General features: G+C 39.8%; 1 protein-coding gene across 1 annotated transcript in view; it reads right to left on the reverse strand.

Annotated features, from left to right (window-relative positions):
* Positions 1–9853: 9853 nt before the first annotated feature.
* LOC150091946 (beta-galactoside alpha-2,6-sialyltransferase 2-like) overlaps positions 9854–18741 on the reverse strand; it is a 52397-nt gene continuing 43509 nt past the window's right edge. Inside the window, exon 4 of the mRNA XM_090386210.1 lies at positions 9854–10147. Within this exon, the coding sequence (XP_090242336.1) occupies positions 9906–10147 (242 nt within the window). The 3' untranslated portion in view covers positions 9854–9905. The remainder of the gene's footprint in view (positions 10148–18741) is intronic.

Consider the following 18741-nt stretch of genomic DNA (forward strand, 5'->3'; position numbering starts at 1 on the left):
ACTTTGATATCATATATTTGAATCTTAGAAAGGCTTTTGATACTGTTACACATGGAAGACTGCTGCACAAATTGGATCAGTGTAGCATTGGAGGCAAATTGCTGCTATGGATAAAGGGATGGTTGAGTGGGAGAAGACAGAGAGTGGTAATCAATGGACACTGCTCATCGTGGACTAATGTTATTAGTGGAGTCCCTCAGGGTTGTTCAGTATTGGATCTATTGTTGTTTTCTATATTTATAAATGATATTGATGATGGTATATCAAGCTTAAGGTCCAAGTTTGCAGACGATGCGAAGGTTGGCAGGGTTGTTAAGGAAACTAATGACAGTATGCTGCTGCTGCTGCATCAGGATCTAGAAAAGTTGAGCAGATCGGCTGAGAGGTGGCAAATGAAGTTTAACATTGACAAATGTAAAGTACTACATATGGAAAGCAGCAACCCCAGAGTGACGTATCAACTCTGTGGTACTACACTGACAGTGGTAGAGAACGAAAAGGACCTGGGAGTAATTGTGCAGGCAGATATGAAGTTTTCTGAGCAGTGCAGACAGTCTGCAAGAGTAGCTCATAGTGTCTTGTCAATGATATACAGGAATTTTTCTGATTATCCCCTTATATAAGGCAATGGTCAGGCCACACCTTGAGTACTGTATACAGGTCTGGAGGACTCATTTTAAGAAGGACGTAGAGCTGTTGGAACGGGTACAAAGAAGGGCAACAAGATTAGTGAATGGAACCAAGGGTTGTTCTTACGAAGAAAGGTTTAAATTTTGCAAATTACAGTGTCTGGAGACTAGGCACCTGCGAGGTGATCTGATAGAGGTGTATAAAGCCTTGAATGGTTTGAGCATACCCAATGCTGATGGAATTTTTCCTCTTGCTCAGAATAATCATTTGAGAGGGCATAAATTCAAATTGAGCAAAGACAGATGTAGGATAGATGTGCGGAAGTTTGCCTTTAGCCAGCAGGTGGTTGATTGGTGGAACAGACTTCCATCCTTTGTCGTGGAAGTTGATAGCCTAAATAAATTTAAGGCTAAGCTGGACAGGTACTTGGAACGAACGGAAAGGTGAAATGTGAGTGTGTTTTTTTTTTTTTTTTTTTGGCTGATGCTGCATAAGCTTGCTTTCTTTGTTTCATCTGGGCACAGCTATGGGTGCCCCTGTCAATTCCATCAGAGCTAATATTACTATGAAGGAACTAGAGAATCGTATATTTTTGAACCTACCTGTTCCCATCATTCTCTGGTGTCGGTGAGTCAATGATGTCTTTGCCGTTGTCCCTCAGGGTTGAGAAACTTGACTCAGTCATATATTTCAGCAGTCATATTATGAAAACTACAAGTGTTAGGGAAAAAACAGAGAAGGTGGTAAATGACTTTCATCAACCGGTGAAATACCACCACTTTTCTTATTGGAGGCATGAAGTGTTGAAACCCATGTTTATTCTCTAGAGTACCCATGCATGGTACTAAGTACTATAGGTTTTGATACCTTTTGTGTTTGGGGTTTTCATTAAAAAAAATATATATATATATATATATATATATTTGAAATCAGAAAGCAAAACTGATTTAGAAAAGTCCGTTCACATCATTATTACATTATTATTATAATTGGCGGTGGTAGTAGTCGTGGTAAATGATGCTAGAAAGAAAGAAAGCTTATAAAAAAAAGCTTCAGCCAAAAAAAAAAAAAAAAATTATAATTCCATCCTCTTTAAACAGTTTATTTAGTTCTTCCTTGAATTTTTTTCAACTAACCATCTCTACAACACCAGATGGGAATTTGTTGCAATGGTCAACCACCATTGGCTGAAGCCAAATTTCTACACATCCAACCTGCAACCATCCTACCTCAAATGTTATAGCCAAGGCGAATGTCTTTGTGTGTGCTTGATGTAAGGAGTGTGAGGAAATTAGGCAGCAACTCAGCGTTGTTATGGGCTTATATGAGAGCTTGAAGAATAGGGTAGATGCCCTTGAAGGATTTAAATTGAGGGGCCCACAAGCTCTCAGCTGTCCACATCAACACCAGAGCTTGCACTTGAGCATCAGGCAATATAGTGGCAATCCCCAAGGCGGAATCCGCTTATCCCACAGGATCTAGTTGTTGGTGACTCCATTGTCATGGAAACGGGGAATATATTGTGCAAAAAGGATAAGTGGAACAGGAACAGGGTATGTCTACCAGGGACAAAGGTTGATGATGTAGAGCAGATATCTTTTAAGGGCACAAAAGTTGATACTACTGAACACATCGGCACTAATGATATTAAGAAAAACAACAAAGAGTTCTTTATTTATGAAAACTCTAGAAGGAAGGGGATGAATTAGATTGGTCCACTTGATATTGATGGTTCAACTGTTGATGATCCTGCTCAGGTAGCTAAAAAACTGAATGAGTATTTTGCACGAGTATTACATGAGTTATTCAGGAAGGGAAATGCCAGAGGTGAATTAAACTCTGGCAGTGAGTTTAATTATTTTGTAATAACTCAGAGCAAAGTAGTTTTGTAATAACTCAGGGCTCAAGGGGTAGGATTTTTTTCAGCCTGGTTCTGTATTTGTTAACAGGAGAGACTGCTTCTACAGGGATGGGATACACTTAAATAGAAAGGGTGCAAGGATGTTTGCTGATGCTATCGAGGCAGTGTTAGGTGGGTCGGAAAACTGCTAGATTGGGGGGATACAAGGACTAATAGATTAACAATAGCCACTGGAAGAGGTGAAAGTGATTCTTGCACTGCTTCTATTGGAATGAGCCACAGCCTGGGAAATAAGATGCAGGATATTTCAGAGACTGCTGGGAATCATTGGGGTACAAATAAACACATAGGTGTTAGGGTAGCTAAAAAAAAGAACAGGTGCATGTATACTTGCATGTACACCAACGCACCCTTAAATAGAAAGGGTGCAAGAATATTTGCTGATGCTATCGAGGCAGTGTTAGGTGGGTAGCCACTGGCAGAGGTGAAAGGGATTCTTGCACTGCTTCTATTGGAATGAGCAGAAGCCTGAAAAACAAGATGCAGGATATTTCAGAGACTGCTGGGACTCATTGCAGTACAAGTAAACACATGGTTTGTGTTAGGGTAGCTAAGAATAGAAATAGGTGCATGTATACTTGTGTGTACATCAATGCTAGGAGTTTAGTAAATAAATTTGATGAATTTGAGGTATTGCTCAAAACATCAAAGGCAGATATTGTTGGGATATCAGAGACGTGGTGTCACACAGATATAAGGAATGCAGAACTGGAATTTGGGGAGTACAACGTCTATAGAAAGGATAGACTGGATAGGAAGGGAGGAGGAAAGGAGGATAGGAAATCAAGGAAGTGAAGCCAGTAGACATTGCTGGACAGTGCAGTGTCGAGTCAGTTTGGTGTGACATAAGCATTGGGAGATCAATATTGAGAGTAGGAGTGTGCTATAGGCCTAATGACTCTGATGAGTATAATAAGAAACTGTACAGGGAAATAGAGTGGGCCAGTAAATCAGAGAGTCTTATAATGGGAGATTTTAATTTCCCAGATATTGACTGGAATTTGGGGGCTGGTTACTCACGCACCAGCAGGGCTTTTGTGGATTTATTGGATGATTGTTTTCTACATCAGCATGTTCGGGAGGCAACTAGAGGGAGTAATACTCTTGATTTGATTATCAGAAGTGATTCTTCATGCATTAAGAATCTGCAGATAAATGAACCACTAGGTGGCAGTGATCACAGTGTGCTGAAGTGGGATTTACTCAAAGAGGTAACTACCATTAGGGGTAAAGGGAAGGGTTATTGCTTCCGTAAAGGTGACTACGATGGACTGAGACAGTATTTAAATTCTATACAGTGGGACCAACTGATGATGTTACCAACAGCAAATTCAAAATGGGAAGCATTCAAAGAACTTATCTTGGAAGCTACTAGGCTTTACATACCAACTAAGAAATATTGTTCAAGGTTTAGGCCAAAATGGATGTCAGATGAACTAATGAGGCATATGGCAGAGAAGAAAAATGCATGGGATACTTACAAATTAACACATGACACAGAAGCCTATGATAGATACAAGTTGATATGCAACCAAGTTACAAAGGAGGTTAGGCAGGCGAAGGCAGATTACGAGAAATCTTTGGCAAGGGATGCAAAGAAAAACAGCAAAGAGTTCTTTACTTATGTAAACTCTAGAAGGAAGGGGATGAATCAGATTGGTCCACTTGATATTGATGGGTCAACTGTTGATGATCCTGCTCAGGTAGCTAACAAACTAAATGAATATTTTGCATCGACATTCACACACGAGGAGTTATTCAGCAAGGGGAATGCCAGAGGTGTATTCAACTCTAGCAGTAAGCTACAGAATCTTGAAATAACTGGGAGTAAAGTGGAGGAGAAACTGTTGAAGATAAACACAAGAAAGCACCCGGGGTGGATGGGATCTATCCAGTTATATTAAAGGAGGCAGCAAAGGAAGTAAGCAAACCCTTAGCCATAATTATGAGAGCTTCCTTGGACTCAGGGGAGGTACCCATAGACTGGAAATGTGCAAATGTGACCCCAATTCACAAAGGAGGATCAAAGGCTGACACAAGTAATCATAGACCTGTGAGCTTAACTTCTGTTCCAGGGAAATTAATGGAGGCACTGGTTAAAGAAGCACTGCAGGATCATTTAGACAAGACTTCAGTTATAGCTCGGACACAGCATGGTTTTGTTAAGGAGAAGTCTTGCCTGACCAATTTGATTGGATACTATGATGCAGTCACAAAGGAACTGGATGCAGGGAATAACTTTGATATTATATACTTGGATCTTAGAAAGGCTTTTGATACTGTTGCACATGGAAGACTGCTACACAAATTGGGGCAGTGTGATATTGGAGGCAAATTGCTGCTATGGATAAAGGGGTGGTTGAGGGGGAGAAGACAGAGAGTGGTAATCAATGGACCCTGCTCATCGTGGACTAATGTTATTAGTGGAGTCCCTCAGGGCTCAGTGTTGGGTCCATTATTGTTTTCTGTATTTATAAATGATATTGATGATGGTATATCAAGCTTAATGTCCAAGTTTGCAGATGATACAAAGGTTGGCAGGGTTGTCAAGGACACTACTGACACTATGCTGCTGCAACAGGATCTGGAAAGGTTGAGCAGATGGGCTGAGAGGTGGCAAATGAAGTTTAACATTGACAAATGTAAAGTACTACACATGGGAAACAGCAACCCCAGAGCAACGTATCAACTCTGTGGTACTACACTGACAGTGGTAGAGAATGAAAGGGACTTGGGGGTGGTTGTGCAGGCAGATATGAAGTTCTCTGAGCAGTGCAGACGGGCTGCAAGAGTAGCTCATGGAGTATTGTCAATGATATACAGCAATTTTTCCAGCAGGGATAAGGAGGTGATTATTCCATTGTATAAGGCAATTGTCAGGCCACACCTAGAGTACTGTATACAGGTCTGGAGGCCTCATTTCAAGAAGGATTTAGAGCTGCTGGAACGAGTACAGAGCAGGGCAACAAGATTAGTGAAAGGAAAAAAGGTGTGCTCTTACGAAGAAAGGCTTAAGTTTTGCAAATTACAGTGTCTGGAGACTAGGCACCAGTGAGGTGATCTGATAGAGGTGTATAAAGCCTTGAATGGTTTAAGCATGCTCAATGCTGATGGGATTCTTCCTCTAGCTCAGAAAAATCACCCGAGAGGGCATAAATCCAAATTGAGGAAAGACAGATGTAGGATAGACGTGCGGAAATTTGCCTTTAGCCAGTGGGTGTTTGGTTGGTGGAACAGACTCCCATCCCTTGTGGTGGAGGTTGATAGCCTAAATAAGTTTAAGGCTCAGCTGGACAGGTATTTTGAACGAACAGAGGGATGAAGTGGAAGTGGGTTTTTTTTTTTTTTTTTTTTGGCTTATGCTGCATAAGCTTGCTTTCTTGCATCAAATGCCTCTACTAATGCTAATGCTAAAGTGGAGGAGAAATTGTTGAAGATAAACAGAAGGAAGACACCTGGGGTGGATGGGATCTGTCCGGTTATATTAATGGAGGCAGCAAAAGAAGTAAGCAAACCCTTGGCCATATTTATGAGAGCTTCCTTGGACTCAGGGGAGGTACCCATAGACAGGAGATGTGCAAATGTGACCCTGATTCATAAAGGAGGATCAAAGAATGACAAATGTAATTACAGACCTATTAGTTTAACTTCTTTTCCTGGGAAGTAATGGAGGCACTGGTTATTGAAGCACTGCAGAATCATCCAGAGAAGACTTCAGTTACAGTTCAGACACAGCATGGATTTGTTAAGGGAAAAGTTTTTTTTTTTTTTTTTTTTTTTTTTTGTTAGTTGTTGGTGCATCAGCTTCTGTGGCCATAATACTCCTCCCAAAGTTTTTGCACTACTCTGATCCAAGCCCGAGGCGGATCAGACCAGCTAGACCAGTCGGCTTAAACGGAAGTGTTGTTTGACCAATTTGATTGACGAATAATGATTATGTTAAATGTTACTTGTTAATGATTATGTTAAACTTTAGAGCTAGCCATGTGCTTGTTTTGTTTCTGGTTTAAAAGTTCTGTTGCTTGCCATTTTTGCTTTAAAATTTATGTCCACTGTTGTAGTTTTTTTTTTTTTTTTTTTCGGGTTATTAATTCAAATTTCCCCTTACTTTCGCTAGAGTAGTTCCTGGCTGCCTCCTCGTGGCTAGGGATGGGAGCGGGGGATTGGGGGGTCTCTTTGCCCTCAACCCCTGCTGCTAAAGCCAGGTGCCGGCATTACATACAACATTACCAACATATTACTCAACACTAGTACACAAACTGCTATCCTTTGATTATTTTGTTTCCTTATAAATTCTCTTTTTTTTTTTTTCCTTTTATGCCGGCATTTGGCAGAATGCCTTATTAATACTGCGGATAATAGGGTAAACCCTGCAGGCCGCAATTAACTCAACATGAATACTTTGAATACTTTGACCAATTTGATTGGATACTATGATATGGTCACAAAGGAACTGGATGCAAAGAATAATTTTGATATTATATACTTGGATCTTAAGAAGGCTTTAGATACTGTTGCACATGGAAGACTGCTGCACAAATTGGAGCAGTGTGACATTGGAGGCAAATTGCTGCTATGGATAAAGGGATGGTTGAGTGGCAGACGACAGAGAGTGGTAATCAATGGACACTGCTCAACGTGGACTAATGTTATTAGTAGAGTTCCTCAGGGTTCAGTGTTGGGTCCATTGTTGTTTTCTGTATTTATAAATGATATTGATGATGGTATATCAAGCTTAATGTCCAAGTTTGCAGACGATACAAAGGTTGGCAGGGTTGTTAAGGACACTACTGATGCTGTGCTGCTGCAACAGGATCTCGAAAGGTTGAGCAGATGGGCTGAGAGGTGGCAAATGAAGTTTAACATTGACAAATGTAAAGTACTACATATGGGAAACAGTAACCCCAGAACAACGTATCAACTCTGTGGTACTATGCTGACAGTGGTAGAGAATGAAAAGGACCTGGGGGTAATTGTGCAGGCAGATATGAAGTTCCCTGAGCAGTGCAGACGAGCTGCAAGAGTAGCTCATGGTGTCTTGTCAATGATATACAGGAATTTTTCTAGCAGGGATAGGGATGTGATTATTCCCTTGTATAAGGCATTGGTCAGGCCACACCTTGAGTACTGTATACAGGTCTGGAGGCCTCATTTCAAGAGGGATGTAGAGCTGCTGGAACGAGTACAGAGAAGGGCAACAAGATTAGTGAATGGAACAAAGGGTTGCTCTTATGAAGAAAGGCTTAAATTTTGCAAATTACAGTGTCTGGAGACTAGGCACCTGCAAGGTGATCTGATTGAAGTGTATATGGCCTTGAATGGTTTGAGCATGCTCAATGCTGATGGGATCCTTCCTCTTTAATTAATTGCCTTAGGGAACAAATTCAAATTGAGGAAAGACAGTTGTAGAATAGATGTGCAGAAGTTAGCCTTTAGCCAGCAGGTGGTTGATTGCTGGAGCAAACATCTAGCTGTCATTGTAGAAGTTGACAGCTTAAATAAATTCAGGGGAGAACTAGACAAATGTCTGGAATGACCGGATGGGTGAAATGGAAGGGGTCTTTTTTTTTTTTTTGGCTGATGCTGTATAACCTTGCTTTCCATATGCCTCTGCTAATGCTAATCTGAATTTATGTCCCCTCATGTTAAAGGAACGAAGGATTCTATCAGCAGTGAGCTTATGCAATCTATTCAAGACCTTAAACACCTCTATCAGTTCTCACAGGTGCCTTATTTCCAGATGCTGCAATTTTCAAAACTGAAGCCTTTCCTAGTAAGAGTAACCTTTTGCTTCCCCCACCAATCTTGTTACTCTTCTATGCACCCATTCCAACAGATGGACATCCTTCCTAAAATGAGGCTTCAACACCTGTATGCAGTACTCAAGATGTGCCCTAACCATTGCCTTATATAATGGAATAATCACCTCCTTAACCCTACTTAAAAAATTCCTGTATATCATTGCCAAAAACCATATAAGCTGTCCTGGCAGCCTGTCTGCATAATAACCCCCAAGTATTTTTCATTCTCTACTAAGCTGAATGTATTATTGCACAGCTGGTATGTTAATTTGGATTTCCACATCTCAGTCTATCTACCTAATTTGTCTAGATTTTGTTGCAGTAGCATACCCTGATTACTGTGATTAACTATCCTACCAATCTTCATATCATCTGCAAACTTAAAAATTAAGTCTGATATTCCTTCATTGATATTAATGAATACAGAAAACAACAATGAGCAGAGCATTGAACCCTGAGGAACTCTGCTAAAAACATTATCCAAGAAGAGCAGTGCTCATTGATAGCCAATCTCTGTATTCTCCCACTCAATCCTTCCAATAATTTCTTTATCTATTGCAGAAACTTACTCTTAATGCCACACTGCTTCAATTTGTATAGCAGTCTTTTATGTGCAATGGTATCAAAAGATTTTCTGAAATCTAAGTATATGATGTCAAAATTATTTTTTGTATCCATTTCCTCTGTTACTGTATCAGTATCCAATGGATTGGGCAGACAACATTGCCCCTTAACAATCCATGCCTGACAGCAATATAACTACATTCCGATCTGGATGATCCTGTATTACTTCTTTAACTAGTGACTCCAGTATTTTCCCTGGAAAAGAAGTTAAGCTAACAGGTTTGCAATTACCCAGTCACTCTTTGATCTTCTATATATATATATTTATATATATATATATATATAAGAACCCAATAATAGATAAGTATAAAACATTATAATTTATTCTGAATGAAGAATAGATGAAAAAAAAAAAAAAAAAAAAAAAAAAGAGGAATACAAAAATCTACCAGTAAAAAATTTTAAAAATTCAGTAACAGATGCAAATTAGAAATGCAAAAAAAAAATCAAATTTAAAACTCCCTAAACAGGATATTGTTCTTAGATTTATTGGCGAGAAGGGGACAGTAACAGAGGAAATGGACACAAAAAATAATTTTGACATCATATACTTAGATTTCAGAAAATCTTTTGATACTGTTGCACATAAAAGACTGCTATGCAAACTGCTATCCATATGCATTAGAAGAATGATTATTACACAATCAATTTTCAATTCATCAGTCTGCCAAAATTCCGTAATGATTCTCTTGTTTAAAATCAAGTCACCAAATTATTAATAACATGCTCGTTTAAATTTTTTTATTTAATTATAACTGTTACTGTAATAATTTATAATTAAATGTTATTAAACTCAGATCTATAAAAATAAAAGATAAAAAAAGAAAGTATGTTTATAAATACTAAAAATTATGCAAGAAAAAAAAAATTACCGATATAGAGTGCTGTCAAACACCAGCAAAGTTGGCTCTAACTTTTCAACTACACAGTTAGCACTTCAGATTTCTAAGTCCTTCAACAGTAATTTTTCCAGTCAAAAAAATATCAACATCAGAAGCAATATTCATAGCCATCGAAAGAAGTTTCTCTGATGCCAATGGATGCCAGTCACCAAAAGTGCATCCAATATCTTCATGAACATCAAAATAATGACATCTTTTGGTAAGCCGCATGGATGGGACATACTCATAAACGTCTACACTGTTGCATAATGCCATCATTAGGAGAATACCTAGCAAAAAATTATTTAAAAATTTGACTAATATAAAAATATATCTATTCATAAGACAATTTTATTTATCAAAAAAATTCAGGTTCACAATATATTTTCAGGCCTAATACAATTCAATTCTCGGTAAAAATGTTTAATTGATTCTCACAAAAACAACACAACAAACATTTTATAAGAACATTGTTTTTAAATATTAAGCATATAAAGACATACAACCTTAATATAAATATTAAGCATATAAGACAAAATTGTGACATATAATATCACAATTTTGGAACGAGCAACTGAGTCTACAGTAATGTCAGGAGTGTTTTCATTGAAATGGCTGAATTTTAACTCCTAGTTTATGAAAACTAATGCTGATATAATAGGGATAACAGAAAAATGGTGCTACCCAGAAATTGGTGATGACGAGTTCCACTACGGTATGTATAATGTATTTAGGGAAGACAGAAGTGGTGGAGGAGTCATGCTTCTTATCAAAAACAGCCTAAGCACAAAAAGAGCTTTTTCTGAATCTGAAGTTAAATCTGCCAGCATTGAATCTGTGCGGTGTGAGTTAGTTAGAAACAAAGGAACAATGAGAGTGGGAGTAATTTACAGACCAGAAGATTGTGAAGAATGACAAGAGTCTTTACATTCAGATGGAATGGGCAAGCAAGCAAGCAAGCAAGCATGAATGAATGAATGTCTTATTACAAATTGACTGGAATAAGCAGCAGGGAAACTCACCATGGGGAAAAACGTTTTTTAAATAAACGAGTTTATTATTTGTACCAGCATGTTAGAGAAAGTACTAGGGGAGAATATTCTTGACCTCATCATTACTAACAAATCAGATGACATCACACAGCTTAAAGTAAAGGAACCATTGTCAGAAAATGATCATGCAATCTTCACTTGGAAAATGAAAAAAGATGTTAGCATTAGTAGAGGCATTTGATGCAAGAAAGCAAGCTTATGCAGCATCAGCCAAAAAAAAAAAAATAAATAAATAAAAAATAACCACTTCCACTTCACCCCTCTGTTCGTTCGAAATACCTGTCCAGCTGAGCCTTAAACTTATTTAGGTTATAACTTCCATGACAAGGAATGGAAGTCTATTCCACCAACCAACCAACCGCTGGCTAAAGGCAAATTTCCTCACATCTATCTTACATCTGTCTTTTCTCAATTTGAATTTATGCCCTCTCAGGTGATTACTCTGAGCAAGAGGAAGAATCCCATCAGCATTGAGCATGCTCAAACCATTCAAGGCTTTAAACACCTCAATCGGATCACCTCGCTGGTGCCTAGTCTCCAGACACCGTAATTTGCAAAACTTAAGCCTTTCTTCGTAAGAGCAACCCATTGTTCCATTCATTAACCTTGTTGCCCTTCTCTGTACTCGTTCCACCATCTCTACATCCTTCTTGAAATGAGGCCTCCAGACCTGTATACAGTACTCTAGGTGTGGCCTGACCATTGCCTTATACAAGGGAATAACCACCTCCTTATCCCTGCTAGAAAAATTCCTATATATCATCGACAATACACCATGAGCTGCTCTTGCAGCCCATCTGCACTGCTCAGAAAACTTCATATCTGCCTACACAACCACCCCCAGGTCCCTTTCATTCTCTACTACTGTCAGCGTAGTACCACAGAGTTGATACGTTGCTCTGGGGTTGCTGTTTCCCATATGTAGTACTTTACATTTGTCAATGTTAAACTTCATTTGCCACCACTCAGCCCATCTGCTCAACCTTTCCAGATCCTGTTGCAGTAGCATAGTGTCAGTAGTGTCCTTGACAACCCTGCCTACCTTTGTATCGTCTGCAAACTTCGACATTAATCTTGATATACCATCATCAATATCATTTATGAATACAGAAAACAATAATGGACCCAACACTGAGCCCTGAGGGACTCCACTAATAACATTAGTCCACGATAAGCAGTGTCCATTGATTACCACTCTGTCTTCTCCCCCTCAGCCACCCCTTTATCCACAGCAGCAATTTGCCTCCAATGTCACACTGCTCCAATTTGTGCAGCAGTCTTCCATGAGCAACAGTATCAAGAGCCTTTCTAAGATCCAAATATATAATATCAAAGTTATTCCCTGCATCCAGTTCCTTTGTGACTGCATCATAGTATCCAATCAAATTGTTCAGGCAAGACTTCCCCTTAACAAAACCATGCTGTGTCCGAGCTATAACTGAAGTCTTGTCTAAATGATAATTCAGTGCTTCTTTAACTAGTGCCTCCATTAATTTTCCTGGAACAGAAGTTAAACTCACAGGTTTATAATTACTTGTGTCAGCCTTTGATCCTCCTTTGTGAATTGGGGTCACATTTGCACATCTCCAGTCTGTAGGTACCTCCCCTGAGTCCAAGGAAGCTCTCATAATTATGGCTAAGGGTTTGCTTACTTCCTCTGCTGCCTCCTTTAATATAACTGGATAGATCCCATCCACCCCGGGTGCCTTTCTTGTGTTTATCTTCAACAATTTCTCCTCCACTTTACTCTCAGTTATTACAAGATTCTCTACCTTACTGCTAGAGTTGAATACACCTCTGGCTTTCCCCTCCCTAAATAACTCCTCATGTGTGAATGTCGATGCAAAATATTCATTTAGTTTGTTAGCTACCTGAGCAGGATCATCAACAGTTGACCCATTGTATCAAGTGGACCAATCTGATTCATCCCCTTCCTTCTAGAGTTTACTAGTAAATTAATAAGAGGAGTTTACCTCAATATAGTACGTGGAACACTTCCGTATGATACCCTCCAGAAATTAAAATGGAAAAAACGAAAAAATCGACAACTTACCGGTACATTAAAGTAAAGTAGAACATATTGAGTATTACAGCTCTGATTCATACTATCTAATTCTAGAGTTTACATAAGTAAAGAACTCTTTGCTGTTTTTCTTTGCATCCCTTGCCAAAGATTTCTCGTAATCTGCCTTCGCCTGCCTAACCTCCTTTGTAACTTGGTTACAGATCAACGAGTATCTATCATAGGCTTCTGTGTCACATGTTAATTTGTATGTATCCCATGCATGTTTCTTCTCTGCCATATGCCTCATCAGTTCATCTGACATCCATTTAGGCCTGAACCTTGAACAATATTTCTTAGTTTGTATGTAATGCCTAGTAGCTTCCAAGATCACTTCTTTGAATGCTTCCCATTTTGAATTTGATGTTGGTAACATCATCAGTTGATCCCACTGTATAGAATTTAAATGCTGTCTCAGTCCATCGTAGTCGCCTTTACGAAAGCAATAACCCTTCCCTTTACTCCTAATGGTAGTTACCTCTTTGAGTAAATCCCACTTCAGCACACTGTGATCACTGCCACCTAGTGGTTCATTTATCTGCAAATTCTTAATGCATGAAGAATCACTGCTGATAATCAAATCAAGAGTATTCCTCCCTCTAGTTGCCTCCCGAACATGCTGATGTAGAAAACAATCATCCAATAAATCCACAAAGGTTTTGCTAGTGTGTGAGTGACCAGCCCCCAAATTCCAGTCAATATCTGGGAAATTAAAATCTCCCATTAGCATTAGCATTAGTAGAGGCATTTGATGCAAGAAAGCAAGCTTATGCAGCATCAGCCAAAAAAAAAAAAAAAAAAAACACCACTTCCACTTCACCCCTCTGTTCGTTCAAAATACCTGTCCAGCTGAGCCTTAAACTTATTTAGGCTATCAACCTATTAGACCAAGAAGCGTGTGCATAACACACGCTTCTTGATCTAATCAAGAAGCGTGTGTTATGCACTGCTGCTCCCTCCCACCTGGCTACGGAGGCACCTGCCTACGTGATGTGAAGTGAGGTGAATGACGTAGGCATTGTAACATAGGGTTAGGCTATTATTGTCCCGACAATACGTCAGAAGGAGGATCATCGAGCCATGACAATGTCGATGGTTGGATGTCAGGAGTAGATGATGTCGATAGTTGGGGATCCTCAATAGTTGAAGGTTTTTTTGCTGAAATCTTTTGGAAGAACATTTTAATTGGAAGTTGTTGTCTCTTTCTTTTTAACTCATCAAAACGTATTTTGTCTCCAGAACCAGCCTCTGCAAACAAAAATGTTGTCTGCAGAGGTTGGTTTGGTGATCATGTGAGTGACTTTAATGTTACATTACATCCGAGGATCATATTCCATAATTTTGCCCTTTAATGTCTGTGCAATTCGAAACACTTGGACAAATTTCGGTAATGTCCACATTGCTGGTTCTGCTTCAGTTTCTTCTTCTTCATCTTCCTCTGTAGATGACTCAAGGTCTTCCACTTCTTCATTTATTAACACTTCTCGATGTTCTTAAATATGTATTTCCACTTCTTTATCAAGCATGTTGGCAAATCCTTCTCCACCAACTTTTCTTGCTGCATGAATGATTTTCCTAACTTCTCCATCGATCCCCGGGAAGCCTTTAAAATCATTCACGACTTCACTCCATAAGTTCTTCCAGCAAGCATTTACAGTTTCTGGTTTTAATTGATCCACTGAAGCTTTGATGAATGTTATTGCATCGGCAATAGTGAATGATTTCCAACACTACATTATGTCCAGATTAGGGTCTGCATCAATTGCTGATTAGCATTAGTAGAGGCATTTGATGCAAGAAAGCAAGTTTATGCAGCATCAGCCAAAAAAAAACCCACTTCCACTTCACCCCTCTGTTCGTTCAAAATACCTGTCCAGCTGAGCCTTAAACTTATTTAGGCTATCAACCTCCACCACAAGGGATGGAAGTCTGTTCCAACCAACCAACCACCCACTGGCTAAAGGCAAATTTACGCACGTCTATCCTACATCTGTCTTTCCTCAATTTGAATTTATGCCCTCTCAGGTGATTTTTCTGAGCTAGAGGAAGAATCCCATCAGCATTGAGCATGCTTAAACCATTCAAGGCTTTATACACCTCTATCAGATCACCTCGCTGGTGCCTAGTCTCCAGACACTGTAATTTGCAAAACTTAAGCCTTTCTTGGTAAGAGCACCCCTTTGTTCCATTCACTAATCTTGTTGCCCTTCTCTGTACTCGTTCTAGCAGCTCTACATCCTTCTTGAAATGAGGCCTCCAGACCTGTATACAGTACTCTAGGTGTGGCCTGACCATTGCCTTATACAATGGAATAATCACCTCCTTATCCCTGCTGGAAAAATTGCTGTATATCATTGACAATACTCCATGAGCTACTCTTGCAGCCCGTCTGCACTGCTCAGAGAACTTCAAATCTGCCTGCACAACCACCCCCAAGTCCCTTTCATTCTCTACCACTGTCAGTGTAGTACCACAGAGTTGATACGTTGCTCTGGGGTTGCTGTTTCCCATGTGTAGTACTTTACATTTGTCAATGTTAAACTTCATTTGCCACCTCTCAGCCCATCTGCTCAACCTTTCCAGATCCTGTTGCAGCAGCATAGTGTCAGTAGTGTCCTTGACAACCCAGCCAACCTTTGTATCGTCTGCAAACTTAGACATTAAGCTTGATATACCATCATCAATATCATTTATAAATACAGAAAACAATAATGGACCCAACACTGAGCCCTGAGGGACTCCACTAATAACATTAGTCCACGATGAGCAGTGTCCATTGATTACCACTCTCTGTCTTCTCCCCCTCAACCACCCCTTTATCCATAGCAGCAATTTGCCTCCAATGTCACACTGCTCCAATTTGTGTAGCAGTCTTCCATGTGCAACAGTATCAAAAGCCTTTCTAAGTTCCAAGTATATAATATCAAAGTTATTCCCTGCATCCAGTTCTTTTGTGACTGCATCATAGTATCCAATCAAGTTGGTCAGGCAAGACTTCCCCTTAACAAAACCATGCTGTGTCTGAGCTATAACTGAAGTCTTGTCTAAATGATCCTGCAGTGCTTCTTTAACCAGTGCCTCCATTAATTTTCCTGGAACAGAAGTTAAGCTCACAGGTCTATAATTACTTGTGTCAGCCTTTGATCCTCCTTTGTGAATTGGGGTCACATTTGCACATTTCTAGTCTATGGGTACCTCCCCTGAGTCCAAGGAAGCTCTCATAATTATGGCTAAGGGTTTGCTTACTTCCTTTGCTGCCTCCTTTAATATAACTGGATAGATCCCATCCACCCCGGGTGCCTTTCTTGTGTTTATCTTCAACAGTTTCTCCTCCACTTTACTCCCAGTTATTTGAAGATTCTTTAGCTTACTGCTAGAGTTGAATACACCTCTGGCTTTCCCCTTGCTGAATAACTCCTCATGTGTGAATGTCGATGCAAAATATTCATTTAGTTTGTTAGCTACCTGTGCATGATCATCAACAGTTGACCCATCAATATCATGTGGACCAATCTGATTCATCACCTTCCTTCTAGAGTTTACATAAGTAAAGAACTCTTTGCTGTTTTTCTTTGCATCCCTTGCCAAGGATTTCTCATAATCTGCCTTCGACTGCCTAACCTCCTTTGTAACTTGGTTGCATATCAACTTGTATCTATCATAGGCTTCTGTGTCATGTGTTAATTTGTAAGTATCCCATGCATTTTTCTTCTCTGCCATATGCCTCATTAGTTCATCTGACATCCATTTTGGCCTAAACCTTGAACAATATTTCTTAGTTGGTATGTAAAGCCTAGTAGCTTCCAAGATAAGTTCTTTGAATGCTTCCCATTTTGAATTTGATGTTGGTAACATCATCAGTTGGTCCCACTGTATAGAATTTAAATACTGTCTCAGTCCATCGTAGTCGCCTTTACGGAAGCAATAACCCTTCCCTTTACCCCTAATGGTAGTTACCTCTTTGAGTAAATCCCACTTCAGCACACTGTGATCACTGCCACCTAGTGGTTCATTTATCTGCAGATTCTTAATACATGAAGAATCACTTCTGATAATCAAATCAAGAGTATTACTCCCTCTAGTTGCCTCCCGAACATGCTGATGTAGAAAACAATCATCCAATAAATCCACAAAAGCCCTGCTAGTGCGTGAGTAACCAGCCCCCAAATTCCAGTCAATATCTGGGAAATTAAAATCTCCCATTATAAGACTCTCTGATTTACTGGCCCACTCTATTTCCCTGTACAGTTCCTTATTATACTCATCAGAGTCATTAGGCCTATAGCACACTCCTACTCTCAATTTTGATCTCCCAACGCTTATGTCACACCAAACTGACTCAACACTGCACTGTCCAGCGATGTCGACTGGCTTCACTTCCTCGGTTTTCATGTGTTTCTTAACTAATAGCATAACCCCTCCCCCCTTCCTATCCTGTCTATCCTTTCTGTAGACGTTGTACTCCCCAAACTGCAGTTCTGCATCCCTTATATCTGTGTGACACCACGTCTCTGATATCCCAACAATATCTGCCTTTGATGTTTTGAGCAATACCTCAAATTCATTAAATTTATTTACTAAACTCCTAGCATTGGTGTACACGCAAGTATACCTGAACCTGTTTCTATTCTTAGCTACCCTAACACAACCCATGTGTTTACTTGTACCGCAATGGCTCCCAGCAGTCTCTGAAATACCATGCAATGTTGTTTTTCAGGCTTCTGCTCATTCTAATAGAAGCAGTGCAAGAATCTCTTTCACCTCTGCCAGTGGCTACTGTCAATGTATTGGTCTTTGTCTCCCCCCAAGCTAGCAGTTTTCCGACCCACCTAACACTGCCTCGATAGCATCAGCAAATATTCTTGCACCCTTTCTATTTAAGTGTATCCCATCCCTGTAGAAGCAATCTCTCCTGTTAACAAGTACAGTCCAGGCTGAAAAAAATTCTACCCCTTGAGCCTTGCACAATCTTTCCAGGGCCGAATTGATCGACAAGGCTCTCATCATTAAATACCAGGCAGGTGTCTGTAGCCTTGACAAACCGAAAATGCCCTGGTCAAAGGGCTGAAGCAATGAGGTTGTATTTGGAAGTAAAAATACAACCTTGACATTTTCATTTTCGTAGCAAACAGATTCAGGATGGCCAGGTGCATTGTCTATTATTGTCTACCCAGAGCAACGTATCAACTCTGTGGTACTACACTGACAGTGGTAGAGAATGAAAGGGACCTGGGGGTGGTTGTGCAGGCATATATGAAGTTTTCTGAGCAGTGCAGATGGGCTGCAAGAATAGCTCATGGTGTATTGTCGATGATATATAGGAATTTTTCTAGCAGGGATAAGTAGGTGATTATTCCCTTCTATAAGGCAATGGTCAGACCACACCTAGAGTACTGTATACAGGTCTGGATGCCTCATTTCAAGAAGGATGTAGAGATACTGGAACAAGTACAGAGAAGGGCAACAAGATTAGTGAATGGAACAAAGGGGTGCTCTTACGAAGAAAGGCTTAAGTTTTGTAAATTACAGTGTCTGGAGACTAGGCACCAGCGAGGTGATCTGATAGAGGTGTATAAAGCCTTGAATGGTTTGAGCATGTTCAATGCTGATGGGATTCTTCCTCTTGCTCAGAATAATCACCTGAGAGGGCATAAATTCAAATTGAGAAAAGACGGATGTAGGATAGATGTGAGGAAATTTGCCTTTAGCCAGCGGGTGGTTGGTTGGCGGAATAAACTTCCATCCCTTGTCGTGGAAGTTGATAGCCTAA

Source organism: Mastigoproctus giganteus, chromosome 1 (genome assembly GCF_048544385.1).
Source record: "Mastigoproctus giganteus isolate SK-2022 chromosome 1, ASM4854438v1, whole genome shotgun sequence".
Classification (NCBI taxonomy): Eukaryota; Metazoa; Arthropoda; class Arachnida; order Uropygi; family Thelyphonidae; genus Mastigoproctus; species Mastigoproctus giganteus.